The sequence below is a fragment of the Pempheris klunzingeri genome, chromosome 21, assembly GCF_042242105.1.
Source record: "Pempheris klunzingeri isolate RE-2024b chromosome 21, fPemKlu1.hap1, whole genome shotgun sequence".
In the NCBI taxonomy this organism is placed as follows: domain Eukaryota; kingdom Metazoa; phylum Chordata; class Actinopteri; order Acropomatiformes; family Pempheridae; genus Pempheris; species Pempheris klunzingeri.
Genome location: NC_092032.1, coordinates 8,078,769 through 8,096,233, shown reverse-complemented (window position 1 = coordinate 8,096,233; position 17,465 = coordinate 8,078,769). Strand labels below are relative to the sequence as shown.

Below are 17,465 nucleotides of genomic sequence, written 5' to 3'. Positions count from 1 at the left end.
ATTTCTATACAGTATACAAAGATTTTTTTCCTGAAAGGAGATTTTTTTTTCTTCCTGCTTTGTGTGGATGGTGTCTGTGGTTTTAGGAATCTAAGTAGGAGGGAAAAGGAGTCTTTGGAGATGAAAAAGGGGAACACAGGGATAGGAGAGAAAATAAAACCAAGTGGGAAAGGGAGAAGGATGTTGCAGCTTTAGCGGTAGCATCACCAGCTATGGGAGCAGTGTGCTGTTGTGTTGCATCTGGGGATGAGGCTGCCATGCCACCGTGCTGGCTTAAAGATGTAATGAATCTTCAGTCGGGGGCTTTCCTTCCAGGGTGACAACTGGCTTTGAGGAAGGTTGTAAATGCAGGGGAGATTGTGGTATAATTCCTCAGACTGGCGTTTGTGCCCCCCAGTCACCATTCGATTATCTCCCAAATTGCTGTGTTTCACTGAGATAAAGATTTTTTATGGCTTGCTGACTTGAAACAACCGGCACAGGCAGAATAGGGGGCAAAAGAGGGAGAGGGAAAGAGAAAGAGAGAGAGAGAGAAAGCAATGGCCAAACCTGCCACGCATAGTAATTTCCTTTGGTAAATGACAAAATCTTTGTTTATATGACATTTCCCTAAAATTACTGCAGCGAGATGAATCTGAAATATAAAATGTCACATTTGGCATGCAAAACTATGAAAATATATTTCTGTGCAAAATTCATGGAGGCATTTAATTTAGAACGTGTTTAATAACTAAGGCAGCCTGCATCAGTAATCCTGCCCGGAGGTCCCAAAAAGATTGTCATATTTATTCTCTCCTTTCTTCACCCCCCTCCTTCATTCTGAAGCCAAAAAATTTTAAGGGTAAATGTTCATTGTTAATTAAGATTTACTAATTAAAATGAAAATAATTAACGAGAAAGCTTAATCTCTGAATATTAGCCCATACTTAGAAAGAAAGGAAGTTTTTGTATGTGGCATTTCCTGTCTCTATTAAGAGTGCATTTTGTGTGATCAGTCAATGTGTGGAAAGCCCTGAAAAGATATTTCAGCGAAAGGACGGCGGCTTGCCAGCAAAACCACGGAGGATCCCTTGCTAGAGCCTTTGATCTCATCTGTAGGAGTGCTGTAATGTTATGGCACTTTAGGCACAACTCAGGCTTGGGGCAAGCAAACCACCTCTGATATGGAAAATTGGCTCACTTCACCTTTTACCTTCGCCTTGCTGTCTTGACTGTCTCATACGATGCCTGTGCAAGCATGTGGGCCAGATAATAACAATACTTCTTAAATGCATACATAGTGCAAATTGGCCACTATTGTTTTTAATGTATTTGCGTCTTTTTTTTTTCTCCCTTTCTCTTCGTCCTCCTCTTCCTTTCCAGTCTGTATGCATACATCTCTTTCCAGTGTGGGAGTTTGGAGGCCTCCATCACCTCCTCCCAAATGTGAGATGTGTGGGCTAAACCGCTTTGCCACCAATTATACTAATTTCACTTCTGCCTAAATTGTTTTTGTTGTTTTGGTATGCAAAGATGCTCACAGTGGGGAGATTGAGGGGCATTACTGCAGGGCTCAGCTCACACCTTCCCCCCTCACATACTGGCAGAGCAATGGGCACCACCAGCTGCTAGGTGAATGTGTGTGTGGTGTGTGTCTGTGAAAAGAATAGGAACTGTCTCAGGTTCTTGGGTGACAACATTGTCAGTATACTGACAAACAGTGTATACAGTCTATGAATGTGTGTGTGTGAGTGAGCACATGCAAACCCTGAGTGCTAGTATGTCATCGATTGAAATTGAGGGCTTTAATTGCCAAACACTTAAAATTTGCCCAAGGGAGTTGGTCACCACAGTGTAAATTTGAGTACATAAAATCTTAAAATCAATAAAAACTTAGATGATAAGAGAAAAATAAGTGTGTGTATGTGAGGGACGGGATAGGGTAGGATAGGATAGGCATGGATGGACATGAAATGATGTGATGGGGAAGGAGAGGATGAGGTAGGAAAAGAAAGGAGAAAGATAATGATGCATAAGGATCAGCTATGATAGCAATCTTATTATTTGATTTTGATGTTAATTGTACACAAGTGGATATTTTGGTTTGATTACATCAGTAGACCTAAGGTGAAGGGGTCATCAAAAATATCAGGAATCATTCTTGGGACCAATTAAGTGCATATCAAATTCTATGGCAATCTGCCCAGCAGTCTTTCAGATACCTTTGTCACTGCTAGATGAGTGAAGTTGAAGTTTGAAGTTTAAAAACATATAACTGGTGATAAAGGCCAAGTGGTTCTGTTTAAGCTAGATTGCCTTTTCATTCAGTGCTGTTCAACAGATGCCATAGGGGACAAAAGACTGAATACATTGTTCTCTGATCATGTTTCATAAAAAACTAAACTGTCTAGCCAGCTTACCCTATTACTCATCCTAAGCCCCCAAAAAGAGGCACATGCCACCTAAACAAACAAGCAAATAAACAACAAGTGGGCTGATGTAGCCTGCAGGTCGGTGGGATGAGTTTGCTACCAGAAGGGTGGCGTTTTGAAACCTTTATCGGAATGGCCAATGTGGCCGAGGGAAATAAATATCACTCTCAGCTTCGATAACAAGGGGTGCTGATGTGCCCTTGAGCAAGGCACTTAACCTCTAAATGGATGAATGGTGATTAGTAGATGGAAGCCTGCAGCTGCTCTGGGCTTGTCTTACATATAGTATATGACTGCTTTAATGCAGTTGGACTAAAACACCTCCCTTGTTCAGCAACACACCTGAAGTTAAAAAGGATGGCTTCACCCAAAAGTGGGGAATTATATATATCATGGTCCATAACTTACATTGACATGTGGTGTGACAGCTAGTATTCTCCTCCAACTGAAGGTTTGTCCTCAAAATCCAAAGTACACAAAACTCAATACTGAGCTACGCTACAGTTCTTAGATAATAAAACAGGAGAGAGAAAATCGTTGCCCAGAAATTGTTTAGAAGTTTCCTAAACCTACACACACAAGGAAGTGGTATAATGTGAGGAAGTGATAAGTAACAGAGTAAGCAAACGTTCTTGACATAGCACTTTTCCAAACAGTAATTACAAAGTGTACCAAAGTAGTGTTGCAGGAGATTGTAGATAGGATAACATAACTGTTGACAACATTTCCAACTGTGGTCAACATTGTAGCGTCACAATGTCAACAAATTGGTTGTCCTAGAGGCAGTTTAAGTAATTTCTCTCACAGGTGTGTGATGTGATAGTTGATGCTTCAGTGGTAAGTTGGAACATCCAACTGACAGATGTAACAGCATCAGTTCAATACAGTTGATGAACACAAACACTGACGCTATCGTCTCACTGCAATTCTAGCGGTCTTTAGTGTTTGTGCCACAAATATTTGCTATAACAGAGGAAGATTATCCTTTTACGCTTTTCATTGGGATGTGGTGTGAGACAATACGGAAACTCTACTTGTTCTTAGTGTGGAAGTGTATCACACATCGAGTTACAAAACTGCTTTGGCGAGGTAACGTTAGTGCAACATCTGTTTAAAGTTCTAAACATTAATTGTAAACTTGCAGCCAAGCAATGCATCAAGGGGTGGAGGATTATTTATTAATCATCTGTATATTTGTGTCTGTGTCTGAGATGGCATCCAATTAGTACAACTGTAACAGCAGTACAGCAGTACAACAGTAATAAAGTCACAGATTCTTAGCCTCTATGGAAAAACGTGTTAGAAATAATATAGAATAAATTCCTATTAGATCTAATGTTCTGCACTGTGTGTATTATAGGTGAACCAGAGAACAACTCCTCAGCCTGTGGAGGTGTGTGTATGTTGCCTAAGAGCCACCAGAGATAAGCTACCCAGGGGTCTCTACACTGTTAGCGTGGCCCTTCACAGCCGTCTGGGGGGTCCAGCTCTGGCCTGCTGCAGCCAGAAAGAGCAGCGACAATGGGCGGTATCCACTGAGCCGATCGAGCATCAGGGACGCTTCTACGACACTGACCTGCACATCAACCAGAGCCTGTTCATGGTGAGGATTTTTTGATGAGATGTTGGGCAAAAGCAGAAAATTGCACATGCTAATACGTGACGTTAAGACGCTGTTCAGTTCAGAAATCATAGTGTTTCATTTTCAAAAATATAGTCCACAAGACATCAAAAATACCATGCTTTCAAATTAATTTTTTTTCTTATTCAACAAGAAAAGGACAGAATCGGGTTGTAATTTGTGCAATTTTATTTAATAACAACTCCTTTATTGGTATGATGCTTGGGGAAGCTGCTTTGAATATTCCATTCTTGGGAATAAATATAAAACATCTCTTATCTGAAAGCAATTTTGACACTGAGGGGCCCTGGATTAAAACATGCTCACTTCCAATAACTTTGGACAAAGCCTTTGATGTGAAATTCAATGGAAAACCTTAGTGAAGCGTGATCTTGAAAACAAACAGTCCCCTCAGATAAAAGCAAACACTAAAACATGCTGCGCTGATATGATAGAATTCACATTGCGTGTTTAGGTTTTCTTTTTGCCACAGCATTTCCAGAGTCCTCTGTCTATTTCTGTTTTCCCTGGTTTCATCAGTTTGAGCGAAGATGGAGCAGTTTCTAGATTGAAAGGGTTATGAGAAGTTATATTGCTGTAAAAGACGGCATATGAAAATGTGCCACACACAGCCTCTAGGTTTTTCTCAGGGGATCTCCATATGAATAAAACAACAACTTTTCAAACATGACATTTAATCCATGCATGTAAATCAAACCCAAGATCAATTATTCATTTATATAAGGAAGTAATGTTTTATTGGAATGAAAATGAAGTACAAATGCAGTGAAAAATTTAGTGTCTTCTCTACATGTCTTTGAGCATCTGTAACATAGTTGAGCTGGATCGGGGGGATAGTAGAAGAAATAGGAAAGTTAGGCAGAATTGACTAAAATCTAATATTTTTGAGGAGAACTAAGAAACTCAACCTCCATTTCGAGTGCATGATAAAAGACTTAACATGTTTTCACACTTGGCTCTTTTGATGAAACAACACAGCAGATTACATTAGATGAAATCTATGCACATTTCACAAACACTTTCCTAAACCTCTTGATATGAGGGAAAACATCCTCTATAGAAACTGTACTAATCTTAAAAACCCACATACTCGTTTTGGATGGTCCATATTGACCAGTGGATTAAAGATCTCTGTTTATGTTTATTCATTTATGATGTGTGCACAGTACAAAAGATGCACAAGACAAACCGAAGCCACTAAATCCAGTGTCCCTCCTGATCCCGTGGAGTTTTGTGCATGCTCAGAAAGGGCTTCCTCTGTGTTCTGATGGCAACTCTAAAGGCCTTAGCTGGAGCATTTAGCAAATGTGGACACTGTCAATGTGCTGGTGGGCGTATTCACTGAGCGAGAGCATCCTGATAATATTGTCTCCAGCTCCCATCAAACATAAAGGACGGGGTAAAAGCTGGCATAAACTGAATGCGGACCTGGGATCTAATTCAGAGGTAGAAACGGTTTAAGTATGGCATGGTAAATGCCTCGTGTCACTCTTCCTACCCTCCTTTCCTCGCCAAACCCTCGGCTGTGCTTTACAGACAAACCTGTTGTTGTTGTCCTCATTGATAGTGGTGGAAATGCTGATCAGATTTGTCTGAGACTATCAGGATTGGCTTGGATGTTTTCTCTCTCTCCCCTTGCCCACATTATAGCGTGCGATTTCAGGAGTGCTTGCAGTGCCTTCTAAGAGGAAATGAGGAATTAGTGATGGTGAGAGGAAGCCAGGAGCTTATTTTCCTTTCCTCCCTCTCTCTCCCTCTTTCTTCACTCACCCTTTGCTTTGTATGTCTGGGTTTGGATTTAGACAGAAACAGTGCAGTTCAGTTGAAGATGTCTTGGATATTCTGGCAAGTGCTTGAGAAGAGTCAGACCCATAGTCTTTGTGCAGTTTCCACACCAACTGGGTAAATGCACAAGATACCATGTTTTAATATTAAAGGGGGAAGAAGAAGGAAGGGAAGAGAAACGAGAGATGAAAGGTACTAGGAAGTGTGTTTGGAGATCCATGAATTTTCTCTTGTTTTTCCCCCCTTTTTTAATCCTTTGTTGTTTGGTTGTTTAAGAAGGAGAGCTAGTCATCTAACCGAGCCGAGTCACCTTGCACAATGATTATCACTTTTTTTTTCTCAATTCTTTTGTGGACACATGCACTCTTTTTATAAAAAGAAAGAGTAAACATCAGTCTGTTTTGAATTAAACGAGGTATTTCTAATGGTTTAAGCAGCTCCTACAGAGAAGAGAGGAAGTGAGAAAACCACTGGAGCACATCATCCAGCCTCACAAACCTCACAGTCACACTTCCCACACACACACACACACACACACACATGCAAACAGGCGCACGTGTCTGCATGCAGGCACTTCACATGTAAGCACTTGCACATGCACACAAATTACTATTTATGCAGGTCATATTTCTTACAGTAAATGAATAATATGAAATATCCTCAATATCCATAATCCGTGATATTATGCCATAAATTTGTGTCCTGAGTCAGACACTACTACCCATCATTTCACAGGTGCATACCAAAAGCAGATTATCAGGGGGGTGGGAGGGATACACATGATTTATGTGTTAAAACAAGTCCCCGCGTTTTCCATTACAACTAATAAAGGGATAAAATATTTCCACCCAGTGATGGATGAAGTGGCTCACACCTCACTGTCAGTTCATTTTTTAAGCAAACCCACCGTTCTCTGGGTAAATAAGAATGTATCTATTTGCCATCTACTGCTAACCAATAACACTTTTTTTGCTTCATGCGAGATAACCTTAATATCATCAGTTTGATTGATGGCGACCTCACTGCATCGGAAATTCAGTAACTGTCAGCTCACAGACCACAACGGCAATCTCAACTTCTCCTCCCGCCCTGTGTTTGATGCCGCCAGTCTTTATCATTCCAACATCTCCTTTGAGGCAATTTGCTGAGTTCAACGGGTAAGAATGGCAGTTAAGAATACATTGGTAAAGGACACGGAAATAAGGAGGATTCAAATCTAGGATGTAGATGAAGTGCTTCCCTGAGGGTTCCTGTCACACCCTCTGTGTGTCTGTTTATCATTGGTTTTGCGGTCGAACAAGACTATGTGTGTTCATTCCTGTGATGCTGTACTGTATATACTGTGTGTCAATGTGCCTGCATATGTGTGCAAACGTTTGTTGTAACGGCCTGCAGCGTGTGTTCATCATACAGTGGAACTGTGAGTCACTTCCGGTGTGTCTGTAGATCTTACCTGCAGCCTGTGAGGTCGTCCCCTCCGTGGTCCTGGTATTCCAACTGATTGCACTACCGGGAGACAGCGGCCACATGAGCTCTGTGCTGGCTTGGGGGGCATTTCCTGTTTGTGGACCAAGCCTCAGTCATGTCCAGGGCAGGTGCGTCATTGGCAGATCAAAGTTGACTGTTGGACTTCAGTCTGCTTTTGGAGACTTTGCTTTTGGAGAAATAAAAAAAAAAGTATTTCAAGTCACTAAACCAGATGAAGATCGTCAGATGAAGAAACTTGAAATTATTTCAAATTGAAATTAATTGTTGAGATTGAGCACATTACACATTATGCATCATACATGTGATTGTACAGTGATCATTACTGGTTATGTGTCATTGACCCAGGTTCAAAACCCCTCTGCTCAGGGGGGAGCCGAACACACAACTGGACCAGTTTAAAAAAATTGAAGCCCTCATCTCTACTGATCTAGACCACTGGCTGTGCAACCTGTACTTTCAGGTGTGTGCTTGTGTGAGCAATTAAGAAAAATATGCATGCATGTTTCTTTTGAAGATTCGTATCTGTTGTTTTTTACATGTTATATTCATAATTATGTGCTGTGGCTCTGAATGGTTCTGAATGTTGAATCATGCTTGCGCATGTGTTTGTGTGTGTGTGTGTGCATCTTTTCCTTCACTCTGACTCTCCCCTATCATTTGGGAGGCACGATAGTGGACCTGGGTAGATCGGGGTTGGGTTTTTGGATTTTCTATGATAAAAAGCTTTTACAGAAAAAACTGGGAAATTGGCCCCAGAGAGCAAACAAGAACCACATCTTTACCCAGCAATTCCGGATGCAGTTGAGCTGATGCATTGATTAGATTAGTAAACATCTTAATTGAATTAAAAGCCAGAACAAAGCTCTCTGTCTTGGGTTTGTCTCTTTATTTGTCCCTTTGACTGTGACATGTTGTTTGTATTACTGCTGTATCATTACTGTTTTCTGCAGTTGCTTTGATTTCTGAGGGACCTAAATAGCCATATTTTTGTCCATCTTTGTGGATGTGAAGCGCAATAGGATGTACATTATTCATGCTGGACACATTTATGGTCTTAATTGAATTATTTTATGCCATCATGGCACACTATGACAAATAGTAATAGTTGGCTATGAGTTTGATCAGGAACACCTGTAGTGTAATTACACACACATGCTGTTTTCCCACAAACAGTGGTGATGCAATGGAATGATATGACCATAACTGCTGATGACATTAACATTAAGAGGTTAAATTCACTGAACCCATATGTAGACTCTAACACACACAGACAGACCTCCCACTTGTTTGTGGTGTTTCAGGTAAAAAGACTCCCTTCTGGAACATCTCGGGTGCCAGAGCCCTGCATCACCCTATCGATACACCCTCCTAACCCCCCTGTCATGCCTCAACCTGAAGTCCATCATGACCATCCCCAAAGCCAACTGCCACTCCAGCCCCGGCTTCCATCACAGGGGCTGCACCATCTTCTGCCCATTCATCCCCAGTCCCAGTTATACCCCCATCAGCAGCCCCATGCGAGCCACAGCAACCGAGCAGGAGAGCCCGCTGTGGTGCATTCTCACCGGGGGTCACCTCTCCACTTGTCAGCTGATTCTGCTTGCTCTTCCTCATCTCTGCCAGGTAGGGGTCCAATGTTAAAACCCCCGACTAAGCCACAGTGGGGAGAAAATGTCACCCTAATGTCACGAGCACTGGGATAAGAAGAATGGCAGGCCTCACTTACAGCAGTTCTCCACTGAGGTGAATGTGCTTTAGGGTAGGGTTGGGTACAGGCATTCTTGACAGACAGAAGTTAGATTAAACAGAGGATGTTTTCTCAGTTAGATTTTATGCAAAAACCCAACAGATACACTGTAACATTAGTGTTAGTTCAGGCGAATGTTTGAGCAGCAAGCACAGCACTGATAGACCTCGCTAATACGCTTGTAACATAATCAGCGCCACCAGAATAAATAAACAAACCCTCTTCGGTAGGATGACATGGAGGGCACTATAGACACTGATAAAACGACAGCAGTTTGATTACAATCGTTAAATTCACATTTAAGTTTCTACTTTTATTGTTGTGCTGAAAATAAATGATGGTGAATGTTAGCTGCCACGCAGAACACTGTTTATAATACTGATGTTAAGCTATTCAAAAAAACTGTTTTTTGTAAATAAGCAGCGGTTGCTACCTCATTTAAACTTGACTTAAACTTTTCTTGCCAGTTAGATGATCAAACAATGCGTTTGAGAAATATCAGCAATCTCTGAGTCTTTGGCTTTGCACTTTTTTAACGTGATAATGCAGTAAAAAAATCTTCATGCACTAGAGCAGTTTTGCTCTGTTTCTGACATCCATCACACATTTCTGATTACCGTCTTGAAGTTGTTGTCTGTCCCATTATCCACTCTCATAATCAAGTTTCAAAAGTAATCTGATTTCCTTCATTTTATATCGCTTTTTCTCCAGAGGCACTAGGACACAGAATGGAATGATTTTAGATAGCGAATGAACTATTGTAGCAACTTCACAGTGGCTCAGTGGTTAGTGTTGCCTCACAGCAAGAAGGGTCTGTCTGTGTGGAGCTTTCATGCCCCCCCCCCCCCCCCCCACCACCACCACACATTTGTACGATTTTCCTCCTGGCTCTCTGGTTTCCTCCTGCAGTGCACAGACACGCAGGTCAGGTTGATTTGAGACAACATTTCCAGGTATGAACATGATTATGATCCCATGTTTGAGTCTTGTGACGGACTGGCACACTGATGAACTCTTCTGACGTGGTTGCCCTGTTTGACCGGAGGTCCAGGCAAGGTCGTACCACGATTGTAAGCACATCTAGAGGTGGCTAATGAATTCTGTTAATAGTACTGAGGATCAAATTCCTCGTCTTAAAAACATACTTTATTTGTTTCCCACCTAGCTTCAAGTCGTTCAACATCCTGGCCGTTGTCAGGAATCAAATACAGGCTCATTTGGTATTGATCTACTACAAAGGCGACTGGCTAGTTTCTTTGTTATTAATACATCCCACTTTTTTCCATTTCTTTTTTTTTTTTTGCACGCACAGCTCATCTTTATTTAACAGTCCTCAAAAGTTTCTGGGGTGCTCTGCTTTAAACATCACACAGGCTTTTTAATTACAAATGAGTTGTGACAGGTCTGCTGGGTAGCACCCTGGCCCATTTTAAACGTGATGCTGGCTGACAGCTTGGCAGTGTTCTCCCAGCACTGAAACATGTGGAAGAAATTGGTCTTTTACATTTCACAGCTTGTCGCTTCCTCCGCCAACTGACCTGTGACCCCCCACAGAGATCCTAACGCCCACAAGGGAAGTGTCCCCAACGAACTGACTGCCTTTCCAGAGAGAGAGAGGGAGGGAGGGAGGGAGGGAGGAGGCACTCACTATGGGAGATTTATGTTCTGCCACACAAGGCAAAAGGTACCAGGTCTCTTCAACACACACAGCTGCACTCTCACACGCAGATATGGCCGTCAGCGTGCACACATTCTTGCAGCCAGGTGAGGAGGTTGCTTGGGAAGTGAACCTGATCCGTAAGTGAAATAGCGGATCAAAAGGTGTCCCGCACAACACCTCATCCACACCATTCCCTAAGCCGACCTGACGTCTGCGCCTCATTTGCATACAGATCCGTTCATTTTGCATTACCTCTGGAGCGAATTATGGCACTCAGATGGGGAGATTACGTCAAGGTTGAAGGGAGATATTGGACGGACAACTTTAACCTAGCCAAAAATGGAAATCCAATTCAGCAAGGAGAAGACGAACAAATTATCCCCTATTCCTCAGTCTTCTGTCACGTCTGGCGGGTTTCAGACATTTCCTTCCCATTTCATGCCTCTCTGTTTCTGATGTGTGCTGTGTGGAGATCGCTTTCTCTGTGCATGTGACGCCAGGATTTTCCTCATTACCCATTTGTCTCAGAATCAGGACAAGTATATGGAGACCTCTTGTCATTGCGATAACATACACACAGCAGCGCTTGACAGTGAGAGTGGAAGTTTGTATTCCTGAGGCCTTAAATTAATTAATCCCCGTAGAAAAATCACAGTGTGCAGTGAGGTGTCTATTACAGAACAAAACCTGACATCCCAATCCAAGATAATAACTCTGACAAGTTTTGATCAAAAAATAAGAAGATTACTATAAGTGCTATTGTGTAGGCATTGATGTTTTTTCTGTTTCAGATTCACTTGCTATTAGATATTAATAAAAAGCAAAACTATTACCTCAGCTGACTTTCTCCAAGCATAATGGAGAGTATTTGGCTTTTTAACGCAGAGATTAGCTAGAGGCACACTGGGTTAAGTGACCTTTCACATTAAGAGAATGATCCAGTTACTCTGGGTTTGTTTGAACCCAAACGACTAATTAGATTAGCGTCTTGTTTCATGATTGCCTTTAGTGGATCACTATGAGCACGCAGATGATTCTCCCATAACTGTATCACTGCTTCGTTTCTCTCCCTTTTTTGTTATTTTTTCTTTTTTCTTTTACAAATGCATCGTAACATCCATCCCCTTGAGCACCGATGGTGATTTCGAGGATTCCTCATCTAATGTCTTCTTTGGAGCGCTGCCCTGCTCTTTCAGGATGCGCTCCCCTCCAGGCCGGTCCCAGTCATCAGAGTTTGAAACCACAATGTTACATCATACCCTCTCAATCAGTCGCACTCTGCATCCCTCCGATTAATTCAACAATGTCCGGATTCCAAATGACTTGATTCAACCTTTGAAGCCTGTTTGCAGAGATACACATGTAAACCCTCACAGTGGGTGTGGTAAACAAGCCTAGAGGACTGCATGTGGCGGACACACACAGAGCGTATGGGGCAAATACACCCAAAGGTGACAGTGTCTAGCCTCCAAAATACACCGAAATTCAGTTTTCATATGATAAGACAAATGCTGCTTTCTGCATGTGTGGTTCAGTGAATACGATAACGTCAGATTTGACTTTCAAGAGCAACAGACTTCAGCAGTAAGAGTGCACAAGTCTTAAAACAGCTTATAAATACGTACATATTAGTATGCACTCAGTGTCTGTTATTGTCATTAAAATGCAATGGATTACAGGAAAATAAACTCTTGTGTGAGGCGACACCAAGTCCACACAGTATCATAGCAACTTTAACACAAATCCTGACATGGACTCAGGGGTAATCCGTGAGTCACTGACCTTCGATCCCTCTGTAACTTTGGACCAGTCATCAGGCAATTAGGGGCCTAGGTGAGCAAGAACTGCCATCTCAGCCTGGTTGCATCTCACCGGTAACACTGTGATGGGGTTTCAACAGTGTTACGGCCCTCGGGCTTTTCTCTTTCCTTGGCCTCTTTTTGTGTGTAAGCAAGCTAGAAAAGAGGTGTGTTGAGTTATGCAGCTGTGAGGTACACTCATTTGTATTTCTACCCTGGAAAATGTTTGTGCATGTATGCAAGTGTCTACATATTAATATCTTTGTATGGTTTTTTTGTGTGTGTGTGTGTGTGTGGGTGCGTCAATGCAGTGCATGCACTGAATGAGTGTGTGTGTGTGTGCTGGTCTTAACACAGCTCAGAGCGCAGGGGGATAACAAGGAGTTTGTTGTTGGCCTTGAGTGCCCGGAGAGGCTGGAGTTGTGGCAGCTCCAGCGCTCCGAGTTCACAGACGTAGCCCTCAGCTGTCGAAGCTGTCGATGATGTTGAAGCTGTTGATGCTGCCTCCGCGCTCATTCTGCTTCAACAGTGTCTGCACATTAGCAAGTGGGGCCTTGTGTAATGAGTGTGTGTGTGTGTGTGCGTGTTTGTATGTACGTGTGTTGTTGTGCAGTCGAAGAAAGCATCCAAATCCACGGTGGTGTGTGTGTGTGTGTGTGTGTGTGTGTGTGTGTCAAAGCAGCTGGCCATGGTCCGGTTTGTTCTGTTTCAGACTGTCTACACAGCAACACACACACACACACACACACACACGTTGCTGTAATGTAATATTTGTTCAAGTGCACTTCTACTAAGAATATTAGCAATAGACTATTAAAACAATGTATATATAAAGTGTATATCTTTATATGTTTGTCACATAAGGTTTCATTTTCTATCTTGTGTAAAAATATCTTCATGTGTGCACTGTTGTGAGATTGTAGGAATCTCAACACTAACACAAAATTGAGTATACAGTTATGTAATGTAATAGAAATGTAGAAAAATAATAAATTATTCTCTCCCTATAATAAAACAAATCTAACCTTATTACCTTGTAACTGTAGGCGCTCCAAATGTTTACCAGCAATTGCTGGTAATTAAAAACTACATCTGTGTTAGGATGAAATCTGATTTCAGACTCCCTTAAAAATAGCAGTGAGCAGACTCTTCTTACCACTTAAGTACATTTTAGCTGTCAGAAGGATTTTTGATGTGTTGCTTATATTTAAGTTATTATTACTGATATATTTAATCCCGCAGCAAGAGAAAAATTATATCATTGCAGAGGTTTCCATATGTATTATATAGATGTGACTGGTTCCACAGGGGGAAAAAAAGTTTCACATAGTGAGATTTTTACATGTATCAAGCTAAGGTTTACTTAATTACAACCTCCAGGCAATGCAGGAACCCTTTTTTAAATTCTGTGAATGTTAATATGCTAAATAATGCAGATCTCCGACTCTTCAAGCATGAGACACACATCTGGCGGCTTACCATTTAAATTACAGCAAAAAAAAAAAAAAAAAAAAAGAGAGAGACAGATAGAGAGAGAAAAGAAAAAAGAAGGTTAGGATGAAAAAATACTTCAAAAGTAATTTTGCAAAGAAGAGAAGAATGGGAAAATGTATTACAACCAAACTTAATTTCTTTTTCGATTTTTCATCATTTCTAATTGCATACATTAGAGGGCTGAGGCTGGAAAGGTTCAGCTCTGAGATTGTGGGAGACAGAGATGACTCTGCAGTGGGAGCTCCATAAGTTAACACTCCTACTTCTCTCTGTACAGAGTAAAATCAGCCTTTGTTGCTTTTGTAAGTCTCCAGATAGAATACCAAAACATCTTCAGTACCTGCCTAGGAGTAGAAAAACAAGACAAGAGCAACACTTGCAGTGTGTTGAGAAAGGCAAAGAGTATTTGATTTGATTTCTTGGCGTACTGCAAACAACATATTTTGACAGTTATTATTTTTTTTACGTGTCTTTACATACCTACAATTTTTTAATACATTAGATTCTGATGTATCAAATTTATGATGTAAAATATGGATATTTTTTTTTTTTTACATATTTTGTCAATGGCTATTATTGATTTTTTTGCATAGTTCATTAGTACTTTTAACAACTCCTAATCATTTGGATTTTCTAGAATAAATATTACTCTGCCACCCTTGATCCTCATTATGATTGCCAGATGTGGTTTGCAAAAGAAAACAAACATAAACCTCTCTTTCTTTGTCACACTCACTGCACATTACTTCTCTTTCTGGGATGCAGGGAAGAATTCCTCCTCGGGAGCCATTTCTGGAAACACAGCAGAGAAGAGTGATCCATGCAGGGAGAAAGCAGAGGGTGGGATTCACTACAAGGTAACACTGTGATTTAAGGGAAAGTGTTCCCACCCTTGAAATGAGCACCCTCTCCGCTTTCCCCTTTCCCTTCCCTTCCCTTCCCGCCCCTCTCTGCACCCCTACACACACCTCCTCGGCTTATTATCTGAGATTTGTCAAAATACATTTCACACTAACAGGTATTTTTCAGCCTTCAAAGCCAGTTTTGATCTGCTTGACAAGCCAAAGCAGCTCAAATTCTGTGAAATCAGCAAAGCCAGCCAGACCTCCCTTTTTTTTCTCCAAGCCGCTCTAAACACGCCTCTTCCTGTGCTACAGAGGACTTAAGCTAAATTAATCAAAGCCTGCATGTTACCTGCCATACTTTGAAGTGGTAATTGCAAAATTACTCTGTGTGCTGATCTGGCATTGCTGCCTCCCGGTCCGCCCCTGCCATTGTGCCTCCGCTGCGGCCTTTTGTTGTTGTGATGTTATTGTTGAGGTAGTTAGAAGCCTATGAACAAGCCTCCATCTGTCACACACATACACTGTAGACATCCTCCCCTCCTGCCTCTCTCTCTCTCCTCTCTCCCTCCAAGTCTTTATTCTTACTAACCTCCTTCTACTGATGTACAAGAGGCTCTTCAGACCACCATTAATCAGGGATGACCTGTTAAATAAATGAGTTTGTTGATATGAGGTTTTATTTCTCTGCAGCCTCTGTAGACCATGTTTTTTTCCTCTCCTCTTGGCCCTATCTTTAAAACCTTGCTAACTCTGTCAAATGTCGTGGCGTGGAACCTGGTTGTCTAATGATTAAGTGGAGTGATCTCCAACCTGCCCCAGCCTGGGAGCGCTAGGGATCAGATTTCAACCCTTCAACCTGCAGTGCAGGCCTAATTAAAATGAATTTTCTCCAGGCGACCACTTTGCCCACAGGGCAGGAATCCAGCTATATACGGAATCTACTCTTAAGGTATTGCATTAAATTTATTGTGGGGAGACACCGGAGAACATTGCGGTTTATATATCTCCTGCATTTTTTCTCTCTGCTTTCTTTCCCACTCCTTTCCACCTTTTTATTGTGATCATCACTCTGGAATCCAAGCTTGCTTTGGCAAAGATTGCCCTATGAAAACGAATGGAGCTTTTATGGGGCCCTGCCCATTTACTACTTCCTGGGCCTAGTTTATCTCAGAGGGAGAGACAGACACAGAGAGAGAGAGAGGTGGAGGAGAGGAAAAAATAAAATGGAGAGAGGTAGAGTGAGAGGGGTGGAAGAAAGAGAGAGGTTGCTCATTCCAACTGTGGATCTCATTAACATACATCAGTGAGTATTTCACAACTTCAAGCAGAAAGGCACTAAGCCCACCCAAGGGCAACACAGGCAGGGCTGACAGGGCCAGGGAAAGCAAGCCGTTAACATGTTGGCGGCTTAACAAATAATATCTGCTCCCAAGTACCTTGGTGAAATATTTAAAACCTCACTTCCTAACTCCATTTGACTGTGTTTATGATGATGACAGTAAACGACTTGTGTGGAAAAAAAACAGTGCCAGCTGCTCAAATATCACATATTTAACACCACCGTCACTGTACGCATGTTCCCCAAATGAACTCAACTTGAATGATGGCGTGCCGTATGCGATTTTGCCGTCATTCTTGTCTCGTGTCAATTGAGGCGCGGTTGAGATATAGGAGAGGCTCCAAAGTGCCATGCACGCTGTCACTGTCACCGTGTGCATCCCCCAAGATAAATTCAGAGGCCTGTTTCCTGCTTTGATTACAAATGACATCCGCATGTGTTCTCCCCGATTTCTGCTCCTCACAGAAGAAGCCAATCAAGAAGACAAATAGCTGTGGCCCCAGCATGAGCGGCAGCAGCGCACCGCCTCGGCAGGCAGACAAACAGAAGATGCAGCCTTCAATGGAGAACCTCTCCAAGGATGAGATGGAGGAGTATACATTCTCCCTACAGTAAGTCTCACCACTCATTATCCTGCCTCAGCCTTGCAAAATTCAAACATGAAAAAAAAGGAGAACGTGGGTGACAACTGGTTTTCTGCGCCTCACAGACAGTGATGTGCACGCCATCAACCAGACAGACACTGACATCCAAATGTGCCTAGAACACCTCCTGTACAGATACAGATACAGTAGTCGCATGTCTTTCAAGGGAAATCCTAACTAAATGGAGTTTGAATCTGCTACGGCTTTAATGTCGTGCAGCTCAATTGTGATTTGTTGAAATATACAAGTCACAGGTTAAGTCTCATAACCTAACCTGTCCTGGAAAAAAAAGTCACACTGTATGAGAACTTTGTTAGAAAGCATGGGAAATTCTACCGTCCATAAGGGCTGAAATTCTTCGGTGTGTCCTGTGCCTCCATCAAATTTCAGCTTTTCTGCATTTGAATGAATGTGGACTCAAATGTCTATAATCATGCAAAAATTAAAAAAAACGGCTTGGGCTTGTAGCCAAAGCAAACATTGCTCAACCTATACCCATTATGTCACTATGTGGTTTATTTGTTTCCTGCTCCTCTGCACAACACAATGCAACAAAGGAGGCTTGGAAAAAAAAAAAAAAGTGTTTTCCTTTTCAACGTGGCTTACAGCAT

At 41.9% G+C, this 17,465-nt stretch overlaps 1 protein-coding gene across 1 annotated transcript in view; it reads left to right on the top strand.

Moving 5' to 3' along the window:
• The window catches only part of ofcc1 (orofacial cleft 1 candidate 1), a 77,882-nt gene that overhangs the window by 18,595 nt on the left and 41,822 nt on the right, over positions 1 to 17,465 (top strand). Inside the window, exons 13-18 of the mRNA XM_070853337.1 lie at positions 3,772 to 4,014; positions 7,285 to 7,433; positions 7,672 to 7,786; positions 8,628 to 8,949; positions 14,792 to 14,883; positions 16,676 to 16,821. Coding sequence (XP_070709438.1) covers positions 3,772 to 4,014; positions 7,285 to 7,433; positions 7,672 to 7,786; positions 8,628 to 8,949; positions 14,792 to 14,883; positions 16,676 to 16,821 — 1,067 coding nt within the window. The remainder of the gene's footprint in view (positions 1 to 3,771; positions 4,015 to 7,284; positions 7,434 to 7,671; positions 7,787 to 8,627; positions 8,950 to 14,791; positions 14,884 to 16,675; positions 16,822 to 17,465) is intronic.